This window comes from Mesitornis unicolor, unplaced genomic scaffold (assembly GCF_000695765.1).
Source record: "Mesitornis unicolor isolate BGI_N332 unplaced genomic scaffold, ASM69576v1 scaffold13125, whole genome shotgun sequence".
Classification (NCBI taxonomy): Eukaryota; Metazoa; Chordata; class Aves; order Mesitornithiformes; family Mesitornithidae; genus Mesitornis; species Mesitornis unicolor.
In genome coordinates, this window is record NW_010184887.1 from 19,200 (window position 1) to 34,005 (window position 14,806).

General features: G+C 41.8%; 1 protein-coding gene across 1 annotated transcript; it reads right to left on the minus strand.

Annotated features, from left to right (window-relative positions):
* Positions 1–4,074: 4,074 nt before the first annotated feature.
* On the minus strand, positions 4,075–14,557 carry NDRG1 (N-myc downstream regulated 1). Its single transcript, XM_010184642.1, has 10 exons — positions 14,414–14,557; positions 13,870–13,956; positions 11,973–12,029; positions 10,931–11,034; positions 10,492–10,548; positions 9,489–9,540; positions 8,693–8,740; positions 7,131–7,166; positions 5,692–5,743; positions 4,075–5,024 (listed from the first exon to the last, which is right to left on the minus strand). Exons 1-10 carry the CDS (start codon positions 14,555–14,557, stop codon positions 4,759–4,761), a joined length of 903 nt encoding a protein of 300 aa, XP_010182944.1. The 3' UTR covers positions 4,075–4,758.
* Between the last annotated feature and the right edge of the window lie 249 nt (positions 14,558–14,806).

Here is a 14,806-nt window from a genome sequence, read left to right on the forward strand (position 1 = left end):
ACTTCCCTACCCTTGGGCTCTTCTGGTGATGCCCAGTGATTTCTACATCCAGCATCTGATGTACATCCCACAGTGCCAAAAATCTGCAGGGGCTATGGAGTGGGGGGCTGCCTCTTTAATGACATCGAAATAACTGCTCTCCTCCAGCCCCCAGGAGGTGCTGGGTGAGCAAACGATCCCCACGCTGGGTTGCAGGGAACAGGCATTGAACTGTTTGGCAGTTGCAATCAGAAGCCTTTTTTTTTCCTCCAACGCTGGTCAGCAGCTGTGTTGTTTATAAAATGAATGGAGCCCTTAATGAAGCAATAGAAACAGTGAGAGGCTGTGTCTCTCTGTTACAAAGGGCTGAGGGGGGAAGGGTTGATCTCTTAAAATACCCTGACATCCTTTCTCTCAGTTATTTAAACATTAGGCGTAGCAGCGATCTGCTATCAACATAAAACCTATATTTGGCTCAGTAGAAACACTAAATCCACACATCAAAACAGCTGCACATATATACAGACCCGGAGAAGCTTTGGGTTCCAGTGAATGTGAAATAGTGCAAAACTGCACAAAAATAGTACAAAAAAAAAAAAAGGGCAGATGGCATATGGGAAGGGGGATGAGCAAGCTACAAGCAGAGCTTGCAAGACACAGCTCAACATGTTGTGGTAGTAGAAACAACAGAGTGCGTCAGTGGCACATTGAGGATTGCAACAGATACGCTGCCCGAAATGCAAAAACAGACAGGGAGAGGATTCCAGCACTGGAGAGAAAAAAATAAGCAGCTTTGCTATAAACTGTTCTCTCTCCAGCTCAGTCCATGGCTTGCAACACATGACATTAATCATAAACCCCCAAAACAGATCTAGGTTAAAGTTTCCAGCTGTTCAGTCTCTAGAGATTTTTAAAGAGGAAACCAGCATCCTTCAGCACAAGAGTCCTACTGTGCTGACATGGTATTGGCCCATCCTGTTCTTGCCAAGGAGGAGCAGGAGAGGGAGGGGAAAGCCATCTTGCTGTTTAGCCAGATTTTTGTACAGTAGATGTCAAGGCCCAGGCAGAGGTGGGAAGACCTCACATGTCAGCAATGACATCGTTTCTGCTGCTGGATTTGAGGAGCACCGCCATAGCAAAGATTTGGTACTGAGATACATTCATGCATTCAGGAAGACCCTTGGTCCCTGAGAGCCCATTCTCCTCTTCCAGTCCTTATAACACAAAAGCACTGTAGAGGGTGAACTGTTTCTTTTTTTGGAAACTTCCCATTCTGAATTTCCTCCATGTCACAGGAGCTCCTTGCTCCATGGTGGCCATTCATCCTTTGAGAACCCCAATTCATCTTTTCTGGTTTAATAGCACTACAATATCCAGGTTATTTCTGTCTCCAGGAATAACACAGAAGTCAGCATTTGCAAGATCTAGGAAGAGGGTTTATATTTTTTTAATAAATCTGCAAGCCACTTGCAACTCTTCAGTTACCCCACAAGCGAAGGATGCCAGGAGATCAGCACTGCAGGGAAAGGGGAGCCACAAATCCTTGCAAATGTTGAGATACCACTCCTCTATGCTGTCCTCTGGCCTTTCTGTACAGGTACACACTGTTCCTTGCCAAATGAATACTTTTTGTTGCAAAGCTGACATTTACAGTGGTCCTAGCAATTCCTTGCTGCTCAGAAGTGCTCGCCGATCCCTTTGTGCTGCAAGAAGGCTTGGATGCATTCCTCCCCGTTAAACAAAAATAAACTGCCCAAGCTTGGCAGGCACACCATGGTGTCCTTGTGGAAAAAACGATTAGCCATTCCCAGAAAAGCACAGTGAAGAGCATAACTTTGCCCTTCTTTTGTAAGATGAGTTGGCACAGGTTCCTCCCATTTTCACTGGCACAGGCCATGGTTAACCAAGTCAAGCCCTGTGCTGCTGTCAGTCCAATCACAACTGCTGAATCATCACATCTAGCAGAGCCTTGACTCAGGTATGCCAAATATTTGCTTTTGCCTCATCCCATCTTAGGATTTTTTGAGCTATGGGAGGGAAGAGCAGCCCAAAATAGTACCAGCAAAGCACAAACCCACCTGTCCCTGCAAAGTCCAAGATGTTGATTCAGTCACTAGGTAAGAGCACCTAATTAATGCAAAAAATACAACAGATCCATTTTGGTGACTGAGCTATTTTATCTTCTCCCTACCCCCTCAATGAACAGCATCAGTGCTCCCAGCTCCCCTCTGACACATGGAAGGAAGCCTCCAAGCCTGCAGAAGAATCACAGAATGCTTTGAACTGGGACAGACCTTAAAGCTCATCCAGTTCCAACCCCCCTGCAGTGAGCAGAGACAATTTTACCAGATCAGGTTGCTCAGAGCTCCATCCAACCTGGCCTTGAATGTTTCCAGAGATGGGTTATCTATCATCTTTCTGGGCAACCTGTTCTAGTGTTTCACCATCCAAGAAGAAGAGTGTTTCCTGGTGAAGGGCAGATAGTGCTCAAGTTACAAAAAAACCCCCTGCAATCTTTTAACAGGAAGCCACTGAGATAAATAGAAGCTTTAAGATGACCAGCACTCATATTAGCATGAAAAAGGACAACCATACTTCTCCCTTAATGACAGAACTAAAACAATGATTCCTCTCCCTCTTGTATCTGGGGATACTTCACTTATTTGTGAAGGGTTAATCTTTTCTCTCCTTTTCTGTAGGGGTCCAAAAGGTACAGCTGTTAGAAACTCAAAGGGACATCTGCAATGTCAGTCAAGAGGCCCAAATACCTCCAGAGATTGGTGAAGAATGTGTCACACAAAGGATTTACAGATCAGACTGGGAAAAGAAAGGATGCAATGAGCATGGCCACCAACCTAGTGAGGAAATCAGTGTACAGGCCAAAGATCTATGCACTAGACAGTGCTATACCTAGGGAGAAAAAACTTCAAACAGCAAATAGTAGTCCATACCAAGCCCTCATTATGTATTCCTTAGAGCAAAATTATCCTTTAGTACTATGAATAGCCAGTCACACCTAATACTGAAGTGTGTCGTGTTTTCTTAGTACAAATATTAGGCTGGAATGGAAAAAAAAAACCAAACATCTCTGAGCACAAAAGTAGGGAAGGCAGAGATACGAGTAAAAGAAAAAATATTTCGTTGATACAAAGGGGTGACAACAATATATTCCCACTGAGAAATACTATTGCACTCGTGGTAAAACAGTAAGACACCAGACACTGCAAAGTTACAAATTTATTTGTTTTGAAATAAATACAAATACTTCATTAAGAAACTTTTCTTGATAGACTTTACACAATAGCTTTATTCTTTCTGGAAATTGTCTGTTCTTCCCACAAACTGTTATGGATATTCTACACAAGAGCTGAAGTTAGTCAATATAAAGTAACCTAGATCGTGTTCTTCTGAACAAGCAATCCCAAAGTATTAACTTTTGCTATTTAACTGCTCAGCATTCGAGTTTTCTTGTTTGTGTGAGGAGCTCGGGAAATCCTGTCCCGCTCCCTATGGAAGGACAAGCTTAAGAACACCCAAGTGTGAAAATCTGACTGGCGGAAAGGTATCAAGCCACTAGCATTGAAGAAAGTAACCCAAGGTATCAGGAGGCTACGTAAAGATGCAGAACCAGCAGATCATTACATGTACACCGTCATTAAACATCGTATTTCATGGATACGGTGTTGCCACTTCACCACTTTGTGGAATACACTTCTCAGCACCAGTGAGATATCATCAGAGTTTCAAATCTAGTAATTAGTGACAGTTGAATGTACAGTATCTAATTACATGCCATCCCACAGTTATTCATTTCTCCTGACAAAGAACAGCTGGATCTGGCTTCGCTTACAGAATTCCGAATTTATCACAATTGTGCTGGACACAAAAACTTGAGCTGCAGAGATAAGAAACTGTCTGAAGGAAAAATCAAGCTGTTTCTGCTTTGCTGGCATGTATGGCTAACCCTACTTGTTACAGCTACACCAAGATTTGCTGTTTGGTAAACCCTTTGGCCCAAGATCCCAAAGGAAAAGCTATCTTGCTTATTAAATTTAAAGTCCTGTCCTCATTTGCCTAAGCAGGTTTTAGGGTCTAGGAGGGTGGAAGGAAAGGAAGACTGGAACTAAATCTCAAAAAAAGTGAAATAAAAAAGCTTAAAGATTTAGTTTGTCTCAAAGTCACATTAAAATTGCCTATTTTAGTAGTATATTATTGTACATAGGAAAACAGGCTTGAATACTAATGAATTAGAAGGCCTATAAATGCACGATACATTAACTTCTCTATCATTTGAAGTCAAGCTATATACAATGAATTCAACTCCAGCTTCAACATGAGGCCATAGCACATTTGCTTTGTTTCCTTCTATAAAAGCCATCCACAATAGCGATTTATTTCTCCCCCTCTTTGAAACTCAAATTGTGCCAGTTTACTCCAACAGAATAAGATATATAGGGGCATGTAACAGCTTTGATTTTAAAGGAGGATATTATGCAAGTCTGCTTTGACTCTGAAGTGTTTACAACCACATCAGCTTTTGGCAAGTATCCTTTAGAATTTGGCATCCATTGAAGGAGGGCACAATAGCAGCAACTGTCTGAGTTACACGAATAACGATAGAGCAAATGAGATGCTTCTTTTCTTTGGTCCCTGTCAGACCCTGGTGAACAGAGTTCATCCTACAGAATAGCTTGAGATTAATACCAGGTATGTTTTTGTGATACACAGGGGGCATCCATTACTTTTTCACACTGACCAGTTTAAACCTCCCACCTCCATTTAACAGGACACTTCCATGGACTTGGGGCTTGATTGTTCAGTGTTGCTGGCTGAGTTCGGCGTCAGCTCGATGCGCGTGTCGGTGTGGGAGCGGTTCCTGGCACCATCCCCAGTGTGGGATCGGCTCCGTGTTCCCTCCCCGGTGTGAGACCGGCTTCTCGTGCCTTCCCCAGTGTGAGACCGGCTCCTCTGTCCTTCCAAGGACGTTACGCTGGAGCCAGAAGCAGTGCGGGACCTCATCAGCCTGGTCATGCTAGCAGAGGGGACTGGAAGAAGAGTCTTTTGTTAATGCCTTGCTTCATGGGCCCTTGCCTTACTCTCCAGTCCTAACCACCCTTGGAGAAGCCTTCAGGGTTCCAGATACATCTGTCACAGTGACTTCATGTGTAGAAGTACCACTGCTCCAGGCATACAGTTAAGGACTCCAAATTACCACGGCAAAACTGGCAGCCAGGGCTGAGGGATTCAAGGCAGAGCTTTATGGTGTATTGCTGTGATTGCAACAAGCCAGAGGAAAACTAAAGAGACTCATTAGACCTCCCGTTACATGTTTAACCTCTGCTGGCAACCCAGGCCAGCCATGCATCTACACAACAGCAGTTGTCAGAAGGAGAAACAGCTACACATCAAAACAGTCTCTGAACTAACAAGGTTTTAAATGTTGTGTGCAGCATATGAATCATCTCCTGTGATGCAATGAGGGGGGACTTTATTACAAATATCCACCTTAAAAATATCAAAGATAAAGTAAAGCAGGTATCTGTGGGTATAAACTGTCTACAAAGCTCTCCACTACTTACTAACATAAGTTGGTCTGAATATCTAAGGGGGGGAGGGGAAATCACACATCTGGGATCATAAGACTCTCTGGGTGCTCAGATGGCCAACAGACTTCGGTAGCCGGATGAATGATTCCATAAAACCAGTACTTACTGTATCCCATTCCCTGCACAAAGTATTTGAAAGCTTCTGCAAGCTTGGCAGGCTGCAAAAGAGAGAGAGTATTATTGTATACAGTGCTCAGCAATTATGTTACAATGTTCTAGATGCCATAGTTGTCCTGCCTTAACATTTTAAATATTCCTTGGATTTTACTGAATGTCTGAAAAATTCATTCATATGAGAGAACTCCACCATTCCCGTCTGTCCTTTGCTCCTCCGCCCTGTCATTTTACCAAATGGACACATGCGTTTGAGAATGAGATATGCAGAGAAGTTACTACAAGTGGTCAAAGCCTGGCCCAAACTTCACTTGTGATGTTACTGAGGCAGGTGAGCCAAGGTAAAACAACCAACATGGCAGAATATACAAGGCAGTCCATACAGGGTTGGTAATTGAGCAATTCCTAAATCAGCAGAGAACAAATTCAGCCAGTCAGAGCTGATAGTTGCATTTATAGGGCAAAAAAGCTCAGCAGAATACACAAGCACAACTGCCTATGACTGACATTCTTGCATGAGGCACTCGCTATTTTCCTCTGCTGCTGACACAGTGGCCAAATAAGCTTCGCAATCTCAATTACTGTGCCTGCCAATACTGCCTGTATTTTTTGCATAATTCTATCTGAATCAGTGCAAAGAACGGACTCTGTAAAACAGAAGCAACACACAATCCTGTGTGGCTTTAAAAAAAAAAAAAGCCTTTTCTCCCCTGCCACTGTAAGAGCGCACACTGCCTGTGCAGTTGCACATAATTACAAATTAATTTTTCTCCTTAAGTTCATGAATAAGTTATTCATTAAGTTCTGTGATTCTGTGATAATACTGCATTATATTGCTTAGAAATCTCTTAGGAAAACATCACATTCTAAAGCTGGTTTAGAGGTCAGCACTTCTAGTGAGGCAACACTAGAGCATAGGTAAATTTTAACTTTCCCAGCCTGGTTTTATTAGCAGCCTTGGAATTTATGCCTAAATATATTACAGAAATGCTATTTTGTTCGCAGTCAAGCCAGGTCAGTGTATGCAAGAACATAGCGTTGTTATTTCCTGCCCCCTGCTTTCTTGATCTATACTATAAATAGTCCAAATAAGAATATGTTTTTAAAACACTGGTGTTCAAGCCTTAATCCACGTTAGCTTAGTAGATAGGCATAAAATAATACCTCCGCATTCCCACCTCAGACCTTTACGTGGTTAAGACTCAATTAGTGGAAATAATATCCCCTCCCAATCTTAGTTTTGCACTTCACTGGTCTTTAAAAGAAAAAAGAAAGCTCAGATGACCAACTGACATCATTATTCATGAAATCATAACCATCCTTTTGGCTGACATTTGGGAACAGCAAGTACCCTACAGGAAAACACCCATTTGTTGCAGTCTGACACACTGCAAAACAGGATTACTAGGATTTCAGTCAGCCAAATCCTACCTGGGAAACTTGAGGGAGCCCACCACAGTCAGCCATCTGAAACAGGGACAAGAACAGCCAGTTAGCATAATGCCAGAGGAACTCATTTAGGCTCAGGATATATTAAAATGACCTTTTTAGCTATCTGGCAGAAAAACATTTCCTTTTGTTGTATGAGTAAGATACATGTAGATGAATGCATCAAAGCAAGCAGTTAAATGTTAACAAAAGCTACGACTGCACCCCAGAAAACCCCAAAATGTCTTGACCCTCAGGCAAAGCATCGGCTGGAGCTACAAAAAGTGGTTTTTGCTAGGCAGCAATTACCAGTTGATTAGAAACTAGCCTATTAGTCCTGGTTACAAGTTCAGCTCTGAATTACAGTAACGTGACTGAGTATTGACCTGAATGACAAACAAGGAAGAGGGAACAAACACCTAAACCTCTGAGGTGAGGGGGAAAAGTGATTTGCTGAGATTGCGGATGGCAAGCATCAGCCTGGCTTGCCAAGGGAAGCAGGGAAAGCCAAATTAGAAAAGCTATCTTGAGTGCATGCAGTATTTTTGGAGCACTTCATTTTTCCTGCCACTCCACCCCTCAAAGCATACCCAACAAAAACAGAGCTGTTCCAAGGAACACCACAAGCTGAAAACAGTCAAGTTGTGAATTACAGGAAACCCCAAATCCTATCTAGAATTAGTTAGCAGCAAAACAGGCCTGCAGCAGGATCTGGTATCCCTGGGGTGAGCAAGGGCTGGCCACTGATAAAGGATTTGAGAAAGTGTCAGATTTTTTCTTAGAGTGAGCCTGCTGTCTCCACTTCTCAACATTAGGAGTGAAAAGCATTTAAAAAAATAATTGTTTATTATCCTTTCCACTGACCAGTTCAATAAAGAGAGATGCAGTATAAGTCCCCAATAGAAGGATGACCAAACATATTTCACCATTTGCATGTTAATGTACTCATTGCATTTTACTTCATCCATAACAAGCTGAAGATTGCACCCATACTCTGAATACCAAGTATCAGTCAAAGACTTTGCATGATGCTTTGCTGTTTGGAAGCACATTTTATCAACAGTAAGATATCCTGGACTGTGTACACATTAAATGCAGGATGACAAAGCCCTGGCTGATAGATCAGCTCTATTCCTCTGACACTACTGTGGAGGGACAGGCAAGCACAGGAACAGAGGGATTTGGTTTGCACTTTCACTGCTGATGGCTTTTTCCAACCTTTTGAAATACCTCGAGATCAACTTTGCTAGCTCTAGTCAAATTCATTATGGGTATGTGAAATACTGAGCATTTCAAGTCTCACTCCTAGGTGTTTTAAGACGGAGTAGCTAAGAAATTCCCTGTTATCCTTGACAAGAAGTCCCAAGCCTGGTTTATCCCACTAAAATACTCTCATCCTGAAGAGCTTTTCCACATCAGAATGGGATTATCACTGTGTTATCTGTACTGCAGTACATTGCTCTGGTTCTGCTTTTTTAGTTAACACAGCTGATTTTAAATGAGGAGAATATTTATTAAAAAAAACAAAACAAAACAAAAACCAAAAAAACCCTAGCTTTTATTACCTTCAAAAGTGTGGTCCTTGTTGGGTCCAGCTTTGAGTTGCATTCAACCTGTAAAGAACAGCAGTGCAAGGCATTTTAATTATGAACTGCTGGATGAAAACAGATGAAATAGCTTTTCTGGCTTAATCCAGACTAAATTTGGTATCTTAGGCTTCTGTATAAAGACTCTGTGTATACATACATCCATCTTTAAACCCAAGCAGTTCAGTTCACATTTCTGACTGAATTCTTTTCCATGTACAAACAAAACCATTAGTTAGGAATTGGGGATTTTTTAAATCTGTTTCTGGAACTCCAGTGGCAACATGCATTGTTTATCTTGTGATGTGGGGTCATCTGGTAGCGTCCCAAGCGGTGAGCAGCCACATGGCCACAGGCCAGCAGACTGGGCATGCCCATTAAGGCACAACATTTGAAGTCATCCAGTCATCTGGGGAGAGTTATAATAGTCAAAAAGAAGATCTTTGCTTCCATAGTGACCCAGGGCAGAGCTCCAACACCACCGGACAAGTTAAAATACCAGCAGCATATCCCTCTCTAAAGGAAAATATTTGCGGTTCACTGGAACTGCTGTGGCGATTGTTCCTAACGCAGTAGCTATTAAATAATGGTGCACAGAAGGGACAAACAGTGAGGAAATAATGGCAGCTCTCCCGCGGTCTGAACGAGGGGAGCCAGCTGGGCTGGATCGATAGCCAGCAAGGTTGCTGCCCGGGCATCAGTGCTGCCGGCCTCACGCAGCTCCTTGGCTCGCTGCCCCATTAGCAGGGTGGCAAAGAGGGCTCAATATACGCACCACGGCATCCACTGCTGGGGAACTGTCACCAACCACCAGGAGGACAGGGCATCTGCAAGGAACCACATAAAAGCAGCATTATCTTCGTGGTCTGGCCTGGGCTTGCCCTAAGCTTCATTTTGTGTTGCTGGAAGGATGAGACAGTTAAGTGTGTAAAAATGATTTGTTTTGTATTCCAGACACCTTAAATATAGATCGAATGCAATGTATTAACTGCAGATCTACTGACATGCTCTGATACCTTGTCTGAGAACCTGTCCTTTTCCCCACCTCATAGCAATCAGCCCTTCCCAGTGCTCTTATTCCTTGTTTCATAAGAAATTGAATGTGAGCATCAGCATCAAAGTCTCACCCTCACCCCTCAGGCCCCTGAGATGCAACTTTCAGACCTATCCATCCACTTTCAACCAGATTAGCAGAGGAGCAGAGTCTCAGACTCCTGTGTGTAAACATCAGCAGCTGAGCACAGAAGGATTTGACAACTCTTGTGTTTCACAACTTGCAGCATAAGTGAAAAGCTATTAGCGGAATATCTAGCAGATAGTCATTCTTGTACCTGCTCCATCTTTCTGAATGTTTTTTTTTTTGGTTGGTTGGTTTTTAATGGTTTTTGGGTTGGGTTTTTTTTTGGTTGTATAGGCACAGCTCAAGTGCATTTAAAGCTATGGTATCCATTAGCTACAACATATTTCTGGATGAAGCTAAGTACCTCTACTGTTCAAGTACTTACTCTGTAAGTCCAAGTTTGCAGATACACAGTGACAGGTACTACCTAACTTTCCATTTCAGCTAATACAACTGTGAAGTCTGAAGAGGAAAGTCTTCCTAATGGCTGTCCCTGACTTGCAGTAACCTCTTATCACCTACACGAAGTTACAAGATACTTTTCTAGCACATATGCAAATTCAGCTAAAGCTCTGCAATGCATATGAAATGCACCCACTGATCACACCTCTTAGCTCACATCATCTACAGGTGAACTGGTAGGAAATAAAATACTTACTGAAGTGTGACAACATTTATTCCTGGAACAGGGCGCTCAATCTCTAGGTCTCGCCGACTAAAAAAAAAAAAAACGGAGAGGATAAAGGCTCTTGATACACTGAAATTTTACAGATATTTCCATATTCTTCTAGTTTAGAGAAAGCACGCTCACATTTATTAATTTAATCTGATACATGTTGTAGCCTCCACAACTGATTCAGAACCTCTCAAACTTAAGTACAAATGTCTTAGTTCAGTCCCAGTGTACCGTCATTCTCCCCACAAATGCACAAGGTCTTTCTCCCATAAGCAAACCACTCAGACTACTAAAGGCACTGCCAAGCAGAACTTCATACTGGGGGAACACAGGTGACTCTACCACACAAGTAATACTGGCTCTAAGAGCTGGACAGCCTCTTAAAACAGTTTTCAGTTAGAAATCAGGTAAATGTATTTACCTGTTGTAAGAGTTGACAAAGAGATGAAGGTTGGTTTGATTCATGTCATTAATAATATGCTGACGGTAAGTATGGATCAGGTCATGGTTGCTGTGAATCTCATCCTACAGTGGAGACAGAATCATTCAGAATAGGGACTATTTTCTGAAGGAATCTGAAGACATGGCACAGCTGTTGTGTATCAGACTCACATCTACACAGCAGGAGTTTACCCTTAAGGAAGGGACAACTCTTAGCACCCACTGGTGTCACCCAGAATTAACATTAGACTTCAATTGCAGTACCGCATTTTTTGCTTTAAAACTTCAGTATGTTGTAAGGTCAAGATCTGACAATTACAAAACATGTAGTTGTAGTGCAGATGGTTACAGTCAGACAAGTGTGAGGTTTTAAAACAGAAAAAAAGATTTAGGATAAGAAGCTCAATAAAAGTTTCCAAGCAGATGTTGAAAGCTTACAGACACACGTAATATGGAACTCGATTTCACAATAGTAAATAACTAAGCTTCAAGGACTCCAATCACTAACATTTTCAAACAATTTGGTTCTAAAGTCTTTACAGATTAGTTCCTTCTTCTGTCGGAATGGAGTTTTCCATTGCATTTAGTAACAGTTTCAAGCACAGCAAAGTAACCTCAGAAAACAGTGTAGCACTTTCCATTACAGTAGGCTTGCACTGAAGAGCACCACTGTTACTAATAACCAGTTTTCCCAGAATAACAAGTATATTATGGTATAAAAAGATCTGTAGGGTAATTCTGCTGAGAACACGAGCACATACAACACTTAAAATCATGTTTAAGCGTTGGCTGTCTAAACAGGGAGCTGGTCCTATTAGAATTGTTGTGACTGAGATGTAATTGAGCTGTTAGGACACAGAAAGCCCCATACCACCTCCAAAATACTGGAAACACAAGTATGAATCCAACCTTACAGTATAACTTTGTACTTTGTTTAAGTGAAGGCTTCCCCCCTCCTCCCAGCCCCAGTAGATAAATACAGATGACTGAATACATCAGAGGAACCTTTTGAACATCCTTACCTTTCCAAAAAGATGTGAGATGACCATGTCTGGTAAAGCATTTGTCCAACCTGAAATCTGAACAGCAAGATTATCTCAGTATCTGATATTAAACCAATCCTTGAAAAACTGAAGCCTTTCAATTACCTGTAAGTAGATCAATGGATTTTTCTCTGCTGTCCTTACATGTGTAATATCCTGGACAAATATTTTTTCCCCTCAATCCAACCAAAACATCATTAGGGGTTGTTCACGATTCAGTCACTCTCATAAGATGTCTTTACTAATGCAGTTATATAGGGAACACACTACGAGTGATACAGGTATATATGGAATCACTCCCTGCAAGGATGCCAAGCAAACCAGCCAGATAGGTATCACTTAACCTTACTGCACAGCCTCCACCCTAACCACCTACACTGACAGTATGTTTGAGCTGGTACCTAAAGTTCATGTCCCCGAGTATGTGCTTTTGCTTTGGAAGGACACAAGGATACAGGACACCTACTCGACTCCTAAGATCAGCAATACTTAAGAGACTTGGAAAGTGGAAGCACAGATATGGAAGGATTTAATTACAGTGAGACGTTAGGTGAGATAATCAAAATGGGTCAACCGGTACTTCTCAATGTAGAGGAGTTACTAAATATACTTCCAGATCAAACTTACAAAAAATAAACTGGTATGCAAAGTTATTTTAAAAAAAATGAGTAACGAAGTCTTGAAAGAATGTTACATCCCCACTCTGGAAAAGTTTCCCCTAGTATTATAAGGTTGTCATTACATTTAATATTACCCTAGAAACTCACAATGGATTGACTCTGTGTGTGATTAAAAGATGATGCACTAATTGTTGTACTTCTCAGAGTGTTTATAACAACTGCCATTCATTTAAACACAACCCTAAATGACAGAAAGTGCCTTCTACCAGTTTAACCTGAAGAAAGTGTTATAACAGGTTAAGTTTGAGTGGACAATGATAGGACAAGAGGTAATGGGCACAAGCTGGAACACAGGAGGTTCCACTTAAATTTGAGAAGAAACTTCTTCTCAGTGAGGGTGACAGAGCACTGGACCAGGCTGCCCAGAGAGGTTGTGGAGTCTCCTTCTCTGGAGACATTCAAAACCCGCCTGGACGCCTTCCTGTGCAACCTCATCTAGGTGTTCCTGCTCCGGCAGGGGGATTGGACTAGATGATCTTTTGAGGTACCTTCCAATCCCTAACGTTCTGTGATTCTGTGATGTGTAATGTAACATTTATACTTATTTGTATATACTGATTCCAGTATGATTTTTTGGAAATCAGTTCTCAATGACTGTTTTCCCACATTGCACTCTCTTACAACAACAAAAGAATATAGCTAACAGGAGCTTCTTTGTACGTGAACATTTTCACTTAAAAGCCTGATTGTATGGACAATCTGTCCACAGTTACCATAGCTAATGTTCTTTTCTGAGACTTTTTGGCATCTAAAACTCAGCTAGATGATTGAAACCTGGAAGATGTTGTTCTGAACATTTTTCTGTACTCTAGTTCACATTTTGGACTCTGCTGGTAAACAAAGCCATGGACAAGAAAGAATAGTGTTACATTACACTTACATTTTACTTGAAAGAAAATTGTTTCCAAAACTACCCTGTGTCCAGGTTAAATCCGGTTTTCCCCAGCAGTGACCAGCTCTCAAGTATTGTCCATACCCAGGAGCTCCACTATACTATGGGTAACCGTTTCCCTGAAGTACTTATTTTTGTCACTAGCCCTACATGAGGTTTGTTTACAAACAGAAGAATAAACCTCAAAGGAATTAGCCTGGGATATTTGTGTGTCAAGGCATGATTGCAGACACAAAGTTTGCCCAACTCCTTGTACTTAACAGGCTCACAGTATGATTTAGTTTTCTAACTTAAAAATGTTTACCTTAGTTGCTGCCCAGTCCATCCAACCTTCGGCACAAGGGTTTACATTAATGAGAACTAATCCCTCCACCATCTCCGCATGGTTTAACTGCAAAATAAAAGATTTAAGATTCATCACATATAATTTGCAACTTCACAGTCAGCATAAAATTTAAGTTAGCAAATTATCTTCTGCAGAGGAAGGCGGTAGGTCTAGTTTTATCTTGCACAAAACAAGCATATATATGGAAAAAAAAATCATTAAAGCAATTCAACTGAGCAGCTGGAGAACATTAAGATTTAACTTCTTCTCCACCCTCAGTTTAAATAGAGAACTCCCATTAAAAAAACCTTCGGCAAATTAACTGGGTAGAGCCCAGGCCTTAAAATGGAAAATCTAGGTCTTCTGGATTAGCTATCCTGCAGATCGTGGTATTTCACTTAAAAGTCTCACTGCTTACTTAAATGGGCATGGCAGAGCAGGAATTGTCTGCACATGCTACGAGGGCAACAACATGTCAGGGAAATGGGATTCGAGGCTTTAGGGAAGGCTCCACAAAACTTACAGCAAATCTGGTTAAGATGTAGGCACCGGCTCCAGTTCCCATTCCTATAATGGACTTCAGCCTGCACAGTAACCAAATGGAAGGGACAAATGAGTAAGACAGCATCAAAAATAAAGCTGCATCAGCAGCCTTCCTCTTTCTCATGTCAGCATGTCTACAGAAGGCAGCATGTTTGCCTTAGCTCAGGCAAGCCGTGGACCTTCAGCAATATCACCAGCCTCTGTAAGGTGCTTGATGTAGTGGCTAGTTTGTTTTTGGCAGATTTGCAGGATGCTGGTCCTGGCGCATTTCAGGGCAGCATCACTTCTCACTTATCTTTAAATAAATATAGTGAGCAACCACAGCAATGTTCAGATCCAGGAAGGAAATGGTTACTCTGCCAAAAAAGTCCTA

Bases quoted from the DNA above. Each gene is read 5' to 3' on its own strand.
- NDRG1 (XM_010184642.1), bottom strand. From the start codon at position 14,557: ATGAGAAAGAGGAAGGCTGCTGATGCAGCTTTATTTTTGATGCTGTCT. The intron at 10,549-10,930 runs GTAAATACATTT...TTTTTTTTTTAG, and splicing joins TTTGTCAACTCTTACAACAG to TCGGCGAGACCTAGAGATTG. The intron at 7,167-8,692 runs GTAATAAAAGCT...TCCCTGTTTCAG, and splicing joins CAAGGACCACACTTTTGAAG to ATGGCTGACTGTGGTGGGCT.